The sequence below is a fragment of the Eptesicus fuscus genome, chromosome 6 (genome assembly GCF_027574615.1).
Source record: "Eptesicus fuscus isolate TK198812 chromosome 6, DD_ASM_mEF_20220401, whole genome shotgun sequence".
NCBI classification, from domain to species: domain Eukaryota; kingdom Metazoa; phylum Chordata; class Mammalia; order Chiroptera; family Vespertilionidae; genus Eptesicus; species Eptesicus fuscus.
This window is the reverse complement of record NC_072478.1, coordinates 106,273,656-106,291,211: the sequence shown is the minus strand read 5'-3', so window position 1 is coordinate 106,291,211 and position 17,556 is coordinate 106,273,656. Positions and strand designations below refer to the sequence as shown.

The 17,556-nt window shown below is 65.8% G+C and overlaps 1 protein-coding gene across 4 annotated transcripts in view; it reads right to left on the bottom strand.

Moving 5' to 3' along the window:
• TNRC18 (trinucleotide repeat containing 18) overlaps nucleotides 1–12,127 on the bottom strand; it is a 76,499-nt gene extending 64,372 nt beyond the window's left edge. For 3 of the 4 annotated variants that reach the window (XM_054718164.1, XM_054718167.1, XM_054718166.1), the window contains exons 1-2: nucleotides 11,752–12,127; nucleotides 9,503–9,935 (exon numbers count right to left, since the gene is read on the bottom strand). In XM_054718164.1, coding sequence (XP_054574139.1) covers nucleotides 9,503–9,689 — 187 coding nt within the window. In that variant the 5' untranslated portion in view covers nucleotides 9,690–9,935; nucleotides 11,752–12,127. Of the gene's footprint in view, nucleotides 1–9,502; nucleotides 10,151–11,751 lie in introns of those variants that run through there. The other variant, XM_054718165.1, reaches the window with a different exon arrangement.
• Nucleotides 12,128–17,556: the final 5,429 nt, after the last annotated feature.

Sequence of the window (17,556 nt, the reverse complement as noted above, 5' to 3'; positions counted from 1 at the left end):
TCCGGTCTCCGTGTGCCTGAACCAATTAAAAAGCGGCCTTTACAGAGAGATGGGGGGGCGTCGAAACACGAGCTCAGTAAACGTTACATTTAGAGTCATCTCAATGGACATCATTTGCAAAAACCTAAAATATTTAGTTAAAATGAGTCGAGAAAGGAAACAGGAAAATGACTATCCATGCCCCCCATCTGCCTCTCCCAGCCCCTTTGCTCAGGCCTTGCCCCTAGACCCTTCACTCCCTGCTGTGTGACCTTGGGAGAATAACACGACCTCTCTGTGCCTCACTTTCCTCTAAAGTGAAGTGAAGGCAGCAGGAAAGGCGCTGGGACTGGGCCACACCACGTCCTCTGCTTCATGGCCATCCTTTCCCCCAGAGGACAGCACAGCTGGGGCCGCCGATCGAGGTGGGGTGGGGGGCTTACCCTGCGCGGTCTGGGTGCCGTGGGGTGGCCACAGGACCGGCGGTTGCTGGCACCGTCCCCACACTCCCATGGGTGCGGCAGAGGTGGCTGAGCGGCGAGAAATGCAGAGGTCCCTCTAAGCCAAGCAGACACCCCAGGAGCTGCTGGAGCCGCCAGGCCAGATCAGCCAGCCCAGATTCACCAGCCAGGCCCCACCCAGGCGGGAGGGAGGGGTCCAGGCGGGACTGGGGGCGGGCGGAGGGAGGCAGGGCCAGCCCACCTCCCCACCCAGCCGGGGCTTTGTTCCTCCATCTCCCGCACTCTCCTCTCTGCCTTCCAGTGGGGAGCCTGCCTGACCTCCCCGAAGGGGTCAGAGCCCAGCAGGCACCTCTCCGCATCCGAGCCCCCAGCTCCTCCCAGCAGAGGTCCAGCAGCGCCTCCCCGGTCTGGCATTTGGGCTGGAGGTGGGATGGGACTGGGACTGGCCCCAGCCAGACGCCCAGCCCACAAAGTGGGCGCTCAAACCTAGATAAAGGGAATCCCCGGGGCGGGGCGCCCAGGGCGTGGAGGCCCGCCGGTCAGAGATATGCAAATGCAGCTCCGAGCCTCCCCCAGGCTCTGCCGCCTCCATCCCACAGCAATCACCGAGGATTCCCCGGAGACGCCCCTTCCCCTCACGGAGACGCCGGAGGAAGAGGCGGATGGAGGGCGGGCCTGCTGGGAACGGCTGCGCCCAGGCCTCCGCGTGGGAAAGGCGGAAGCCGAGGAGGCCGGTCTCCCAGGCACGTGGCCGTGGCGGGGACAGGGGGCTGACCCCAGAAGAGGTGGCCCAGAGGACAAATCCTTTCCCAAAAGCCAGAACCTGACGGAAATAGCAGTAATGGGAGAGAAAAAAAAAAAACAAAAAAACGAGAGGAATGGAAAGGAGGGGATCTCCACACTTTGGAAGCGGAAAGCAGGGTGACAAAAAATGTGCAGCTTGGCAGGGGGGGAGGGGGGGCGGGGACTGGAACCGTCCACAAACAAGCAATCCTGAGACACCCCCACACCCCTACGCACCGCTGCAGGCGGGGTGCCGTGAGGAGCAGAGGGTGAATGGAGAGCCCCCCCCCCCCGCCTCCCCACCTCGTGATGGAAACGTGGACCCCGCGGAGGGTCTTGGCCCGGACCCTCGGGGCTGGGGTGGGGGGATCCTCACCTGCACGCAGGTTTAGACGCCCAGGACACCCCGTCGGAGAGCAAAGACCTGCGGACACACTCAGAGTTCCACGTGGCCAGCAAGCCGACCGCCGGGTCCGAGGCGCCCAGCTGCGGATGCGTGCCTTGCACGTGAGCCGACGGCACAGAACCAACCACAGACATTGGAAGACACACGAGAAAAGCAGAGAAGCTGCAGGAGGAGAGGGAGCGACAGGGGAAGGACAGGCCACGTCCTCCCGCGATGAGCAGAAGGTCCCCGTGGAACAACAGGACGCGGTGGAAAGGGAAGGAGACGCTCCCGCACGCTCAGAAGCGCCGCCGAGGAATGAAAGACGTGACGCCTGATTAAAAATTAACCTGAACGGTCAGAAAAGACACAGCTACGAACGCCTCCTCGAAAGCAGCCGCAGCCGCAGAGAGGTGGAAAAGAAGGGAAGTCGACGGCCAGGTGAGGGGGGCCCACCTCGGCTGGTAGCAGAGAGAACAGCAAACGTGCCGGCAGGAGATTGCTCATCAAATGGACGGGACCCAAAGCATCGCCGACGGCAGGCCTTGTTCCCACACCGGCCCGGCCCGGGCAGCGCCCACGGAAAATGCCGACGGACCCGGAGCTGGCCACGTCACCGCGGCATGGCGCAACGCCGGCGATGCAAGAGGAACAGCAGTAGTAACGTGTGTGAGGCTCACTTTACGCCAGCGACGTTCTAGACATTTCTGTTCATAAACTCACTTCGTCCTCACACAAGCCGTCAGGCAACGCCCACTGTTCGGCCTTTCACAGCAGAGAAAACTGCAGCGCAGAGGGCTGCGCGCCACGGCCACGGCCACGTGGCTACTCCTGTTTGTATGTGGCTCTCAGAGCCCGTGCTCTTAGCCGTGACGTGGTTCCAGGAGAGTTTACGCCCTTGGAAAAGGTTGAAAGTCCACGTACAAAGACCAAGAATCCCAATAGCAGCGGCGCGCCTTAAAGGTGACGCTGGGACTTAGCAGATGACGTTGCAATTCTTTCAAAACGTGAAGTTACTCCCCGGCAGCCAGGCCAGGGTGGCGCCCAGGACGCAGGCACGTCCAGCAAACCGAGGCCGGGGAACTCCCGCCTTCGATTCGCTCTTTCACAGAAAGCGGCCGCAGGGTGCAGGCAGGCGTGGGGCAGCCGGCCTGGCTCAGGGGCCGAGCATCCACCTCTGAACCAGGAGGTCGCGGTTGGATTTCCCGTCAGGGCACGTGTGGGGGGCGTGCAGGAGGCAGCCGATCCATGGTTCTCTCTCATCATGGATGTTTCTCTCTCTCCCCCTCTCCCCTCCTCTCCGAAATCCATAATAAAAATGTATTAAGGAAGAAGAAAGGAAGGCATGGGGATCGGAGAACAGATCTAACGCAGCAGAGCGGCAAAGGGGGTCTGCAGGCCGACGGCCCTGCCACAGGTCCCAGCAGCAGGCCAACCAGCCCGGAGCAGGAAGATGGAAAATTCCAGGAAAGGCATCTCCAGGAAAGGAGAGAGGCAGCTCATTCAATACATGCGACCAGATGAAACGTACCAACAGCCTGGAGGAGAGGGATTCTAAGAAATACCAGCAAGTGGAAAAAAGAAAAAAAAAAGAAAGAAAAAGAGGCAATAGCTACAGGAAATAAACTTTATTGCACCGCTTGGCTCATATGTAGACGACCTTCACAAAGCTAAGGCCATAAAAATAAAACTAGTTTAAACTGTATTTCACAGATATTTGGAGGACAGGGGAGGTACACCCGGGGCGGAGGGGTGATAACGTTAAACCATTTCCTAAGTGCTCACTGTATCTGATGCTATTCTAAATGCTTTACGTGTGTCAATGTTTAATCCTCCCTCAATCTCGTGAAGTAGGTACTATTATCCCCATTTTACAGGTGAGAAAACAAAGGTACAAGAGGTAAAGAAACATGGCGGGGCTCAGTGATTGTGAACCAGGAGGGTCGCGGTTCGATTCCCAGTCAGGGCACGTGCCAGGGTTGCCGGCTCGATCCCCAGTAGGAGGCGTGCAGGAGGCAGCCGATCCGTGATTCTCTCTCATCCTTGATGTTTCTCTCTCCCCCTCCCTCCCTCCTCTCTGACATCCATAAAAAACCTATTACTTTAAAAGTGCACACAATGAGACTTACGACAAACCCGCCAGGCGGAGCGGACACTGACCACATCGTGTGCTGAAGACGTGGAGCCGCTGGGAGCTGCCGGGAGGCGCACGGTGTGCCAGCAGGGAACACTGGCAGCCTAAAGCCAAACCTGTGACCGAGCAGGCCCGCCCCCGGGGGCGAGACACACATCCAGACACGCGTGTGCCTCGGCCCTCTTCATAGCAAACCCTGGAAACAGCCTGAGGGCCGTCCACGCGGGGTGGACACACTGCGGGAAGCACGTGGTCCCGCCGAACAGCAGCCGGGACACGGCCACGCGCACAATGCGGGCGGGCGGGCGGGCCTCACCCACGTGTGCGGGAGAGCAGCAGAAATCAGAGGGCAGGCTGCCGGACTCCGTCTACAGGAAGTTCACAAACGGGCAAAACGATCTCAGGTCCCAGAAATAAGGCGGGGCGGAGCGGACCATGAGCAGGGAGAATGTCGGGGAGCCCTCCGGGTGCTGGAAATGTCCCCATCCTGAGCTGGCTGGCAGTCACATGGGTGGGACCCTTTTGTGAAAATTCCAGGGGCCATGCCCTAGCTGGTGTGACTCAGTGGATAGAGCGTCGGCCTGCAGACAAAAGGGTCCCAGATTCGATTCCGGTCAAGGGCACATGCCCATGTTGTGGGCTGGATCTCCAGTAGGGGGCGTGCAGGAGGCAGCCGATCAACGATTCTCTCATCATCACTGATGCTTCCATCTCTCTCTCCCTCTCCCTTCCTCTCTGAAATCCATAAAAACTTATATTTAAAAAAAAATTCAAGGGGCCAAACACTCAAGATGGCAGCGTTTTACAGTACGGCTGTCCACTGTACAAAGGAGGGAAATAAAGTAAGAATGACGACTGGAGGCTGGGATCCTGGAGTCCAGGGCCCGTGGGCCACCCAATTCCAGAGGCCCCCCGCCAGGCCAGGAGTTCGCGCTCACTGTGATGACAGCAACCACTTTCGCTGTGACTTCTGGGGAGGGCTGTCACCGTGCGGCACCCGGCCTGGCCCGCATCAGCTTGTTCAAACGCCACAGCAATCCCACGAATGCCGTATCGCCGGTGGACCCATCTTACAGATGAGCAAATCAAGGCTTGGAGAATATCATCACTCAGCCAGGAAGGGGAGGAGCCAGGTGGAAACCCCAGCGTTCTGGCCCCGGCGTCCAGGCCATCCTGCCCGGCCTGAAGCCGGAGTTCTTTATCTGGAGGCTACAGGATGGGAACCTCATCTGGCTCTCAAAAGCCGAGAACGAACCAAGTCTTTACTGAGGAGGTGTGACGCGGGCTTTTCGCTCCAGGCCGAGGGCCCATCCCTTTCACAGGCTCAGGAAGGAATCTCAGGTGCAGGCAGGGGGTGCAGGGGGTGCATTCGTGACCTGCAAAGGTGGCGGGAGCTTTGGTGGTTCCCACCTCATGGCTTTGGCTCCCTCCGGTCGGACGCCAGGCCTCTGTGCACAGGTGGCCCGGTAAGGACCCTTGCCCTGGGCGCCAGGACTGACCGGTGGCCGGGAGTCTGGGCAGCCCTCGGAGAGCCCCAAGCCCTGTCCTGACGGCAGCTCCCCTGGGCCTCTCAAAGCCAGCCTGGGAAGTCAAGGACAGGAGAGTCCCAGTGACGGGGCTGGGGTCTGGGAGGGAGACAGGGCCACGGGGGACCAGGTGGGAGTCAGATCCGATCAGACCACACACAGGTCCGTGCCGGAAGCCAGAGCATCCCAAGCTGGCCACGTTCAAATCAAGATCGCCCAATCACCGACCTCTCCCCAAACCTGGTCCTCCCCGTCGCTCCACAGGGGCACTTCCCCAGAACCCAGGGGTTGTCGCCTTCTCTGCACCCCCCATCTCTCAGCAGCCCAGCCCCCACAGGGCACGGAGCCTGGGCCACCGGCAGCCTCCCTCCCGGTGACATCACCTCCTAAAGCCTCCTGCCGCGGGCGACCCACACCCACTTTGTTCACTGCCTCCCGGGGAATGATCGCAAACGCAGAGAGAAGTTCGAGACAGCACAACGAACCTCCAGGGGACCCAGGTCCCGCAATTGTGAACGGCCGGCCGTGCCGCCCTGCGTGTGGCCGGATGTCATCGGCCCTGTCACTGTCTGCCGTGGACCGCGATGGACTTTTCTCTTCCTGAGCCGTCAGCGCTCGCCCTTCCTAAGAGCAAGGGCATTCTTACATAACCCCAGCCCGTGATCAGCGCCACGGAGGGAATATTGATTGCATCCTATCAGCTAATCTACAGTCCATATTCCAATTTCGTCAACGGCCCCAATGATACCCTTGGAGCCATTTTTCCCGGATCCGGACCCAACTGAGGGCCATGCCTGGCCTTCTGCGGGCACATTTTTTCAGCCTCGCGTAACCAGGAACGGCGCTTGGCCTCCCTTTGTCTTGCATGCCACAGACGTTTAAAGAGTCCAGACCAGTTCTGTGAAATGCCCCTCCGCCGGAGTCCCTCCCTCCTTTAAAGCCCTCCACTGCCTTCTCAGGCCTCACAGCTTCACATTCCAAGCCCTCCTTGCAGGTCCCACCCTCCTCCCACCTTCCCCATCCCGGCGCCGCCCCCCCAGCCGCAGCCCCTCACCACTCCCGCCAAAACAGACCCTCGGCACTCTGCCTGCACAGCCTGCACCCCCATTCCACACGATTCCCTCCCGGGTGTGTGTGTACTGCCTGGCCCCACGCTACGGCCTGAGATGCGATGGAGGCAAAGGCTGCCGTCTGTCTGGTGGCTCCCGGGCTCCTGGCTCCGAGGGCCAGCGCAGCGCCTGGCACGCCGAGGCCCTTGGGCCTCGTTCCCGAGCGAATGAAGCTCCAGGAGAGAAAGTGCCACAGGACAGGGAGCTCAGAGAGGCGCTCCCAGATTCCAGAGCCTCCCCCAGGCCAGAGGAGGAAGCGCGGCCAATCTCCCTTATCTCTGGGATCTCACCGCTCCGCCAGCCAGCCCACACTGATTAACCTTTTAAAATCAATCCCAGGAGGCCGCGGGGCTGAATTCCAGAGAGAGAGCTCACCGACCCCGACCCCGGGGAGGAAGGCTGTGGCCCCCTATTGTCCCTGGCCCAGTCCAAAGCCCTGATCCGGGGTTCCCACTCCCCACCCACGCATCCCAGGGCGTGGGGGCAGGGAGAACCAACATCCAAGTACAAAATCCTGCTAATAGCTCTTTAACTGCCACGGAGGAGGCCGAGTCCCTGCCTCTACCCCCAGAGCAGAGGCCGGCCCACCAGGTGGCTGTCCCCGACTTGTCCGTTTCCCCGAGGGCTGTGGACATTTGGGGCCGACATAGGTATCAATACTCAAGGTTATGGGAAGGGTAACCCTGTATCCCAAATCCCTTCATTCCTGATTTCACCCCCTCTTCCGCAGAGGACAAGAGCCTACACCCATGATGCAGAAGGCAGCGCCTCCCCAGACCCTGGCTCAGCCACTCTCCTGTCAACACCTCCCTGGGTGCGGGGGGGGGGGGGGGGGGGGGGGGGGACTGACTCACAGGAGAGCAGCGCTGCTCAGCCAGGCCGCCCCCCCCCCACCCACGCTGGCGTCCAGAGTGGACTGGAGCCGGGGAGGTGAAGGGATGGCCTCTCGCTCCCATGCTGTGTGACCCCGGCCAACGGCTCTGCCTCTCGGGGCTTCCCAGGACAGAAATAAACAAAGATGGGGCTGACGGCCTGGCCAGACCTGGGGAGCTGACGGCCAAGAGGGCGAGGGCGCGGAAAGAGAAAACGTAGCACCTGCGCCCCATAAAAAGGGGGGGCAGGGAGCCGGGTGGAAGGATCTGCACTCCAGCCCCACCCGAGCAGCGAATGGGAGCAGCCCCCCACCTCCTGGCTAATGGGGTTCGCACCGGGCTCTGCTCTGGGCTTTGGCCCGGGGTCCCGAGGTCTCCGGGCGCCCCTACCCTGCCCTGCTGGGTGCTGCGGGCCCAGGGGTGGCTCGGGGCCCTGGCAGCGGGCCGGCCGCCTGCTGTTTCCTCCATGACCTCAGCCGCCGAGAACGCAGAGCGGGGCTGCTCCCAGCTCCCGCGACGGAGGCCGGCCCTGCGCCGCCTCCCGCTGGGCTTCCCCGGCCGCCGCCTCCCGCTCCCGCCTCAGTCTCCCCATCCGCCCAGTGGGCGCTGGCCGGCTGACTGCAGGGGTCAGCCTCGGGCGCCTGGGGTCGGGGCTGCTTTCGCAGCTTCAGAGGGAGCCCTTGGCCTCTGCCGCCGGCAGCTCCGCGGGGAGTCCCCAGCGCACTCCCCCCCTCACTTTGGGAAACAGCAAGGACCCTGCCGGCCAGGGAGACCCGGCCCGACTCCCAGGCCGCGGACCCCCGCCCCCCGCCCCGGGCTGGGCAGGGAGCCCCGAGCTCTGAAGACGTGCAAACACAACCACCGGGCCGCAGGGGCACCAAGGAGGGCCGCCCGCCGCCCTGAGTACCGGGCCACCCTCCCTCCTCTCGGGTCTCCGGCCCTTCCCTGCCCTCCTCCAGCCCCCGCCCCCGCGGACTGCAGCCCCCAACTCTCGGGGGACCCTCGTGCCCTCGATGGAAACCCGGTCCTTGCACCCCCGCCAGGGGATCTCCGCGTCCCGGTCCCGAGCCGCCCCTCCCCCGCCGGTGCCTCACAAAGGCCCTTTGTCCAGCGGGTCCCGGGACTCCGGTTCCTGAAAAGTTCCCGGAGAAGCCGGGGGAGGCAAACCGGCAGCGCGGCGGGCGGGCGGGCAGGAGCCGCGGGCAGGGCCGGTGTCCTCGCCCAGAACCCGCGGCCGAGGGCAGCACCGGGGCTCCCTGAGGATCCCCGCGCCCCAGACTACACTGTGGGGGGGCGGGGGGTCCCACCGGCCAAGCCCGAGGGACGCCGGGCACCGAGGCCGGAGGCGGCCGGCAGGAGGGACCGATCCCAGGCGCAGGCCGGTGGCAACTCGGGCGGGAGGGCCCGAGACTCCCTTCCCACTGCGCCCGGAGCGGCCGCCGCCGGGCCACCTCCTGCCTCGCCGCGCCGCCCCCTCGAGCCCCGGCAGCCCCTCAGGAAACAGCGAGGCCGCCGCGCCTCCCGCCGCCGCCTCGGAGTTAAATGTCGGACTCGGCCTCTCTCCCCGCTCCGGCCCGGCCCCATCCGCTTCCTCCCCCGGCCGGTGGCGGCGGCCCAGTTTCTGCGTCCCCGCCGCGCACCTTCCCGCGGGAGAACAAGGGGTTCGCGAGGCCCGGGCCGCTGCGACCTCCGGGGCGTGGGCCCTGGAACTGCGGTTCTCCGGGGGCCGGGGGTCTCCCGAGGGCCGCCGCCCACCCGCCGGAGGCTCCGGTCCAGGGCCGGGGCCGGGGCCGGGGCCATCCTCCCGGAACCCGCAGGCGCGCGGGGCTGGCCGGAGAGCCCGCACCGCAGGAGCGGAGGAGCCGGGACGGACCGGGCCCACGGGCGCGGGCAAGGGCATTTGCCAAGGGACAGACCGGAGCTCTCGGGCACGAGGTCCCCAAGGGCGTGGGACTTGTTTGTTCTTTTCTCGCCCAGACTTGGGAACCCCCAGCCTCGCCGGGGCTCCGGGGTCGGAACCGTCCCTGGCGGCTCCCATGTCGGCCAAGGAGTGCGCCTGGGAGGGCCGGCGCGCCCGAGCCTCCCGCCTGGCCTCGGCCCCGGTCCCAGGGTCTCCCCGCCGCGGGAGCTGAGCCTGCCCGCACCCCACGGACCGGGCATGCAGAGGAAGGCGCCCGTCCCGGGCACGGGGAACAGAACAACTCTGTGCTCTGGATCCGGGGGGACATGGGGGCGCACCGCGCAGGCACTTACCCGGGTGCGGGTGGAGGTTGAGGCCGGCCATGTACTTCCCCGGCGGCAGAGGGCCCGGCAAGCCCGAGGCGGGCAGGCGTCCCGCCGTGGCCGCGCCCACGCGGTGGCTGTCCATGGCCAGGCCGGACAGCAGCGGCGGCGGGGGGCCGTGCACGGACCGTGGGGGCCCGAAGTCTCGGCCATCCATCCTCCGCCGGAGTGCCGCAGCCAGCCCCCCACCGGGCCCGCGGGCCTCGCTCAGCGGGACCTACACGTCCGGCCTCGGCGTGGTCCCAGAGTCCTCGGGCGGCGGGGGCTCCGCGGCGGGCATGGCGGCGGCGGCCAGCGGGGCTTGCGCTCGGCGGCGGGCCCGCGGCCCGGGGCGCACGAGCGGTCGGTCGTCGGGCCCCTCCCGGCGGCCAGGCGGAGCTGCGCGGGGCGGCGCACTCGGCGTCTTGGCGGGGAGAGGAGTCGGGCCGCGGGAGAAACAGGAGGGAGAGGAGAAAAAGGGGAAGGAAAAAAACAAAAACACGTTTCAGAAAGTCGTTTTGCCGCTCGGGGTCGGGGGCTGCGGGCGTGGTGGCCGGGCGTGAAATCGGGAGCAGCCCCTTCGCCATAAAACGTGAAAACGTCCTCCTCCTCCTCCGGGGCTGCGGGCTGCCCGCCCGGCTCGGGAAGCGGCCGGCGGCGCGCGGCGCACCAGCCCGACTCTGCCGGGCGGCTGGCCGGCCGGTCCGCCCAGCACCGGGGAGGCCCCTCCGCCGCCCGGGCGCACGGACACAAACCTCCAAAGTGGGTTTGGTGCCTGGGCCTCACACGCTCCGCGGTTTCGAGCCGTGAAACCTTCCCCAGAGCGGTTCCAACCGTCTACCCCGGCGTCACTATCTGATCCGGGAAGTTTAATGTTTAACCTCCGGGGGCCCTCGCCTGCCTCGACCGAGCTCCGTTTCCCTAGCTCGTCGCTCGGAGCCCAACTCCGGGATTCCTCGGGGGAGAGGGCGCGGAGATGGTATCAGTTTACGGGCCGCTGCGGGCTGCAGAGTCTCGAGTGCGAGGGCCCGAGACGTGGCATTCCCGCCCGAGGACGGAGAAGATCCTTCCGAACGGGCTTTGGTTTCATTTTCCAACGCCCGGGCCTGGGAATCCTGCGGCCCCAGGACGTGGCCTGGCGCGGGGGTCCGCGGGGTGTCGGAGAGGAAGGAAGGGGCTCCAGGGTCTGGCTCTTACCCAAGCCTCCCCCAACCCCGAAAATAACCCACAAAGAAAACCTTCGCGCCGAGGGGCGAGGGGCGTCTCCCCGGCGCTGGGTAAACGCCCCGCAGTTCCAGTTTAAGGCTGTTTGTTTAAAAGATTTGTCCGCTGACGACTCCCGTGGGGGCGGGAGGGGGTCTCGGAGCCAGTCCTGCCCTCGCCCTCCGTCTGCCCGCAGCAGCTCGGGGTCCTGATTCCGGGAGGCCGGGCGCTCCCGGAGCCGCCGAGCCGCCCGAGCCCCCGGCTCCCTCCCGGCGCCTGCCCCGCGCCCCGCGCCCCGCGCTGCAGACCCGGCGGCCGCCGACCCGGCCTCCCCCCAGCCTCCCTCCGCAACTCGGCTCATTTTAACCCGGTTTGGTTACAACCGCCCTCTTCCTCCCGCCCCCACCAGGCTCTGGTCACCAGATCCGCGTTTACTTTGGGAAAATCTAAAACCGCCACATCCGAGGATACGTGTCTTCAGGAGGCGACGAGCTCCCCGTGATTTTTAAAAAATGCTCTTTGTGCAGCTCTCTCTCAAGAGCCAGCGCTCGGGGGCAGGCCCCGGCGCCCCGCTTTGGGGGAGTCGAGGTGAAGCCCCCCGGAGCACCCTGGCTCTGGGGGAGCAGCTGGCTCGGCCATCTGCGGGGTCCGCCGCGTTCTCCCTACTTTCTCCCCGCTTCAATGTACTTAAAATGGCTGAATTCCGGCTTTTAATTAAAAACAGTCTATAATCGAAAACGTCTCGGCGTCTCCGGCTCCCCCATCGCCTGCCGTGAACCGAGAAAGGAACCGACGCCCCTGGACCCGGCCGGGAGGGCTGGAGCCGGGCTGGGGGCTCAAGTGGGGAGCCCGGGGAGCAGCGGCTCGCCCCCGCCCTTACCCCTCCCAAGGCGCCCCCACCTCGCCGGTCCGGGCCCCCGGAAAGCGGCGGGGATCCCCCGGCACACCCCGAGGGCGAAGTGGGGTGCAGGGCCAGCTGGAGAAGTTTGGAGACCGCAGCGCCCGGCCAGGGGCAGGCGTGCGACCCGGCGGCATACCTGGCGCGGCGGGGCTCCCGGCTCCGGGCTCCGGCTCCGGCGACTCGGCTGGCGGCCCCGGCTCCCGGCGCGGCTAGGCGCCCGTGCTGCCCGCCATCCCGCGGCCGCCGCTCCCCTCCGCCGCCCGCAGCCTCCTCACACTTTTTGCCCGCCTTTCCTTTTTTTGGTGGAAAACCGCTCCCCGGGCCGAGCTCTTGGCGCGCCAACTCCTCCGCCCTCCCGCGGCCGGGCTCCCGCAGCCCCCGGAAAAGCCAGCGTTCCTCCCGCCGAGCTCCCCGCTTTTTAATAAAATCCAGGTAGCGCCGGTTTAAAGAATCCCAAATCTCCATATACAGCCCGGGATTGGAAAAGGTACATTACACAACCCCCCTTTCAAGTTCCTCTCGCTGGATCTAAAAAAAAAAAAAAAAAGCCAGCGGGGGGGGCGGGCGAGGGAAAGGGGCGGCTGGGGGAGGGGAGCGCTCTTCACGGAAGAAACACGCATTGTTCCCGGGTGCCCGCCTCCCCCCGGGCAGGCCCCCGGCCGCCACCCATTGGCCGCGCGCGCCGCCAGTCACGCGCATGTAAACACCTTGGCCCTCGGCCATTCCTATAAAACCAATTACGGACCTGGGGGCTCCGGCGGTTTCCAGGCTCCCCTCGGCGGGGCTGAATGATCAAAACTGGTGGTGAGAATTTTTCCGGGCCGTTTCTAGGCAGCCCTCCCCCTCCACCAGCTCCGACAACCCCCGCTCCTCCTCCTCCCTTTCCCCCCCCCCTCCCCCAGCGTCTGGGCTTAGTGATCAAAATAGAGGAAGATGGTTGTCGCCGCAATCCTGGGCTTTGCAAGGCGCGGCTTAATGGACCGCCTGTCAGCTTCCTGCTCGCAGGAGGAGGTGACAAGCCGAGCGAACCGGGAAGGGCCTGGGGCCCAGCAGGCTGCACCCCGCGCCGGGGCTCCGGTCCCCCACCGCCCCTGGGCCGCGCCTTCTAGAATGCGCGGTGGCGACGCCAAAACAGACTCTGGGGCTGTTTTTCCCTCCCTCCCCCCCCCCCTTTTAAAACAAAGCAGCGATTCATTCCCTCTGCCCCCAGCAGCGCGGTTAGGTAGGATGGGCTGGCGAGAAGGCCGGTTTCCTAGCCCGGGCCTGCGGGTCCCTCCCTGAAATGCGGTGTCAGATGGTTACTGATTAATATTTTGGAGAGGCCTCGGCGGCCGGCAGCGGGTGAGTCTCTAATCTTCTAAAAGGGGTTCCTATAGAAACGCGGGTTGGGGCGCGCTCCCCCCACGGCCCCAGACGGGGCTGCGGTGCTTTGCACCGTGCGCCCCTCCCCAAAGCCTCTCTTTGCGTGGGCACTCCCCACCTTTTCCCTCCCCCCCAAAAAAAAAATCAGAGCAGAAAAAAGGATTAGATCGGCTGAGCGCGAACTGACTCCCTCTCGATGCTGACATTTCAGCCTATTAGCATTTCTCCACGGGCCTTCTGAAACCTATTAAAGTGTAATATTAAAAACCTCTTGGCTGGGGGCCGCTCTCGCCTTCCATCCGCCGCGCCCCCTCCAGGGAGGGTGAGACGGGGGGGGGGGGGCGGGGGGATCTGTTGAGCTCAGAGGAAGCAGCAGCCAAGCCCAGAAAGTGCTTGGCTGGCCGCGGCGGCCTGGGGGGAGGGGAGGCCCAGTCCCCCAGACTTTGTACTTGTATTCTGCGCTTTCAGCAAAATCCTTTCTGGTTGGAGTCGCCGGGAGCTGCCCGCGGCAACCTACTTGGCTGCTGGCGTGAGGAGTGCGGACGCGGCACGTTGGAGAGACCCGCACCCGCTCCGCAGCCGGCAGGGGCGGCTGGGCATGACGTACCCCCAGTAGGAGGCTTGGAAGGGCACAAATCCTTGCCGATTCAGCCTCGGAGAGCTACCGCGGTGATTGGATTTTTTATTGGATTTTAATTAAAACAAGAGGACCCCGCTCCCCGCCCCCCTCCTCCGCACCGCACTGCGGACTCAGCGTTTGGCATTGCTTGCTCTGTGTGTTTTTTTTTAAATAAATGTTAAGGCGACTTTTCTTGGGAGAGGGGGGAATTAGCTAGTTAGCGCCCATTAGTTCTATTTTCTTTTACCCACTTTTAGGAAACAAGAGGGGTGAGCGTCCAGAGCTAACGGGGGCTGTCTGATTTAATTCCAGAATAAATTTGGGGGGAAAGTTCAGCCTCTGGAGGACAGTTTCAAGTTGCCCTTCCTGAAGCCTCCAGCGCTGGTTTCTAGGCTGCCCTCTTTTGGAAGCAGAAGCTCCGCGGGGGGAGGAAGGAGGGGTGAGAAGGAGAGAAGAAAGGAACGAAAATAGCCGAATCCGAGGGGAGCTGGCGGCGGTGTCCTCGCTCGGAGCAGGGCGCGCAGGTCTCAGTGGCGGCCGGGCAGCCCCGGGCAGCCGGGAGCAAAGACGGAGAGGAGGGGTGAGGGGAGAGAAAGGAGGTATTGTGTCTGTGTTCCTGGGGGGGGGGGGGGGGGACGCTGCCGAAATAAAATAAACGCAGTGGTGCAGGCGAGGCTGCTGGAAGGCCAGGCAGGGGAAGGGGCCGCGCGCGGGGGCGCAGCCCTGGTGGGCGCCGAGCGTCCCCCAGTCTCATCCGGAGGCCTTTGTGGGTTCCTTGTGGCCCTCCCACTCCGGAGCCCCGCGCTTCCCCACCCCTCGCGCTGCCCTCCAGTATTCGGAGCGCGGGCCCGCTCCCCCTCACCCGTCCCCGCCCAGGGCTGGAATGTTTTCTTTTCCTTTAATATAGCGCAGGGAAAAATGTGTCTGAGGGCTGGGGCGGGAGCACAAAGCGCTCGCAGGGTGGAAAGTAACAAAACCCTATTTTTATAAATGTTTCATGTTTTCACCCCTGGATGCTCCAAGACGCCGGAGTGGTGGCGGCGGGGCATGTGCCATAAATCATTTAGTTGCTAATAAAAATCCTGCCTGTTTGCCCCGGATTTGCCAATGGCGTTTGCCTTTTCCAAGTGTGCGCCTCGTCGGCGTGGCGAGCCGAGCCTGCGTTTCATTAGGGCCGCGTCCGGGGCGGGCGAGGCCCCCTCCCCCAGCCCTTCTTCCCCCGCCTTTGTGGACCCGGGCCCGGCCGCTCTCCCCGCGCGCACCGCACCCGCGGGGCCGGCTCGGGTGCGGGGCCCGGGGCAGCGGAGGCGGCGGCTCCTGGTTCCCTGGGCGGGACGACTGCACACACGCTGGCCGCGCCGGTCCTCCGGCTGCGGCGGGCGGGGTGCGGAGCGGGCAGCCCCGTGCGCGCCCCGGTCCTCGCCCGGCGGCCCCGCAGTCTCCGGCTCCACGGCGGCCGGGAGCCATCTTAGGGCGGAGGACAGCCCCGGCCGGGTAGTGGGCGCTGCCCGGCCCCATCGCAGACCCTCTGGGGCACCCCTTGCCGGCCTTCCGGGTCTCGGGAAGAGCGCTCCCCGCTCTAGAGGGCCACCCCGAAATGCAAACCAGGCCTGGGCGCTCCGCGGGCGGCGGGGCCGGCCCAGCCCGGCCGCCATCTTCGTCCCCTCCCCCCACATTCCTCGCCTCCCGGCGGCGCGGCCGGCGGAGTGCTGGCGCAGGGGGTGCCTGTGTGCGCCCTGACTGGGCGGAAAGTCGGCGGGAGGGGGCTCGCCACCCCAAACCTCAGCTCCCGCAGGGCCCGCCCATGGCTGCGCCGGGGCCGCCGGAGCCCAGGCCTCGGTGTGTCCCGGCCGCCGGCCCGGCTCCGCGGCGGCCCGTGTGACGAAGTGTCCCCTTTGTTTTCAGACCGAAGGACAGGCCACCCTTGAGCCCAGCTGCGCCCTCTCCTCGGGGCCAAACCCGGCGCTTCCCAGAACCCCGCCTTGCTGGCCGTGTGGCGGCGTTCGTCCCTTCCCCCTTCCCGGGAAAACCCGAAAACGGCCTCCTTTCCCAGCGAGGACCCCGGGCCGCCGCCACCCCTCGGCCCGAACCGCCGCTCCCGCACGGCCCGCGGTCCCCGCGCTGCGCCGGGAAGCCTGGCCGCGGCTTTTAAGCTCCGGGTCCCGGGTCCCGGTCCCGCACCCAGGGCGCTCCCGGCCCGGGCGCCGCTAAAACCCGGAGAGGTCCGGCCCGGGGCAGCCACGCTCGCCGTCCCGGTGCTGCTGCCGCCGCCCAACCGCCTCGGCGCCCGCAGGTCGCAGCCCGGCCTCCAGGACACCAGGGACGGCGCAGCGCTCCGGCGGGTCCCGGGCGCGCGGCGGGCAGAGCCGGGGCTGCAGCTCCAGGCCCGCCCGGCGGATCCCGGCGCCTCTCGGCTCCATCTCTGGCCCCGGCTTCTTCCCGGCCCGGGTCGCGTCTTCCGCTCCGCCGTTCGGCTCCGAGGACGGAAACGCTCTGGGCGCGCAGGGGCGGCTGTGGCCATAAATCTCCGTGCGGACCCTCCTGCCGCGGCTCGCGCGCGGAGGCTGCCGGCTGGCCTGGCCTCCCGGGTCACGGCCTGGGGACCCCCCGACTGCGAGGGGAGTCAAGCCGAGAGCCTCCCCTCTTGCCAAAGAGAGGGAACGGGGCCTCCAACTACGTGTCGCCACCTCCATCCCGCAGCCGCCGGGCCTCGCTGAATGGCGGCCTGGGGTCCGGCGCCAGGGCCGGGCACGCCCGCCTCTGAAGGCTCGGGGAGCCTGGGACGGGCGAGCGGCCCCCCGCTTGAGCCCAAATGAGGGGTCACCGCGCTGTCCAGAGAGACGGCGGGGTCAGGTCTGAGCAGCTTTCGGAACCCGGCCTGCCCCCCCTTTCCGAAGATCCTGCCTTCCTCGCGCCTCTGCCAGCGCTGGACGCGGGAGGCTTTTTTGTTCGTGTTTTGTTTTTTTTTGTTTTGTTTTGTTTGTTGCGCTGTGAGGGCCAAGCAGGGTGTTTGCGGCCGCACCTGGAGGTGGGGGCTCACCTGGTTCCCCTCCATGCCCAGGGCACCCGCTTTCCGGCGAATAGCCCAGCAGCTGGACAGGGCACCGTGGGTGCTGGTGGCAGCCTGGGAGGGGGGGCAGTCTTTCCAGCGGGACGGTCCGGGGGCGCCCAGAGGGTGCATTAGTGCTAGTGCCACCAGCACCGTCTTTGTCACAGTCGGGGACCACCGCCTCCCGCCAGCTTTGGCTCAGGACGGAGGTGGGGGCAGCCGTGGAAGAGGGCGTTCACCGCCCCTGGGTGCGTCCCGAGGCCGGCCACGCACCGCTCCCGTCGGGGGCAGACGCTGGGGGCAGGGGTTCAGGGCCCCCCGAAGGCGCTCGCCCGGGAGCCTCGGCTCCTGCTCGGAACTCCCAGCACCTTTGGAAGGACCGAGGCCGGCCGGAGGGTTCTGAGCGCCCGCCCGAGCGGGCAGGGCAGCGGCCGCAGCCCAGGAGGAGAGGCCGCCCGGCCACATTCCCCGCCACCCCCTCCCCCACCCCCGCCCCCGCCCCTGCGCTCCAGGAAGCGCCTCGGAAAACAAAGCGCTGCGGTTGCAGCCCAAGGTTAAAGTCCACCGTGAGCGCCTTTCTCCCCGGATCCAGGAGCGATAGCATTTCTCCAAATAAACCGCCAATAAATCCCTCCCGCCGCAGCGCTCTGCTGACCTTGGGAATGGCTTTCCTGCTAGACGGCGGAGGGCAGGCCTGGGGAGGGGGCACGATCCTGCCGCGCCCCCTCCGGAGAGGCAGAAGGGGGTGGCCAAGGGCATTCGTGGGCGTCCACTGTGGTACTCGTGTGCCCAGAGGGGATGGGGAGGTTTGGAGCGTCTGGGTGGGGGGACTGTGGTTATTGGGGAAGCCCTGGGCGCTGGTTGTGGGGGACTGACTGTGGGAATTGGCCGCTTTGGGGCAGGGGGCCACG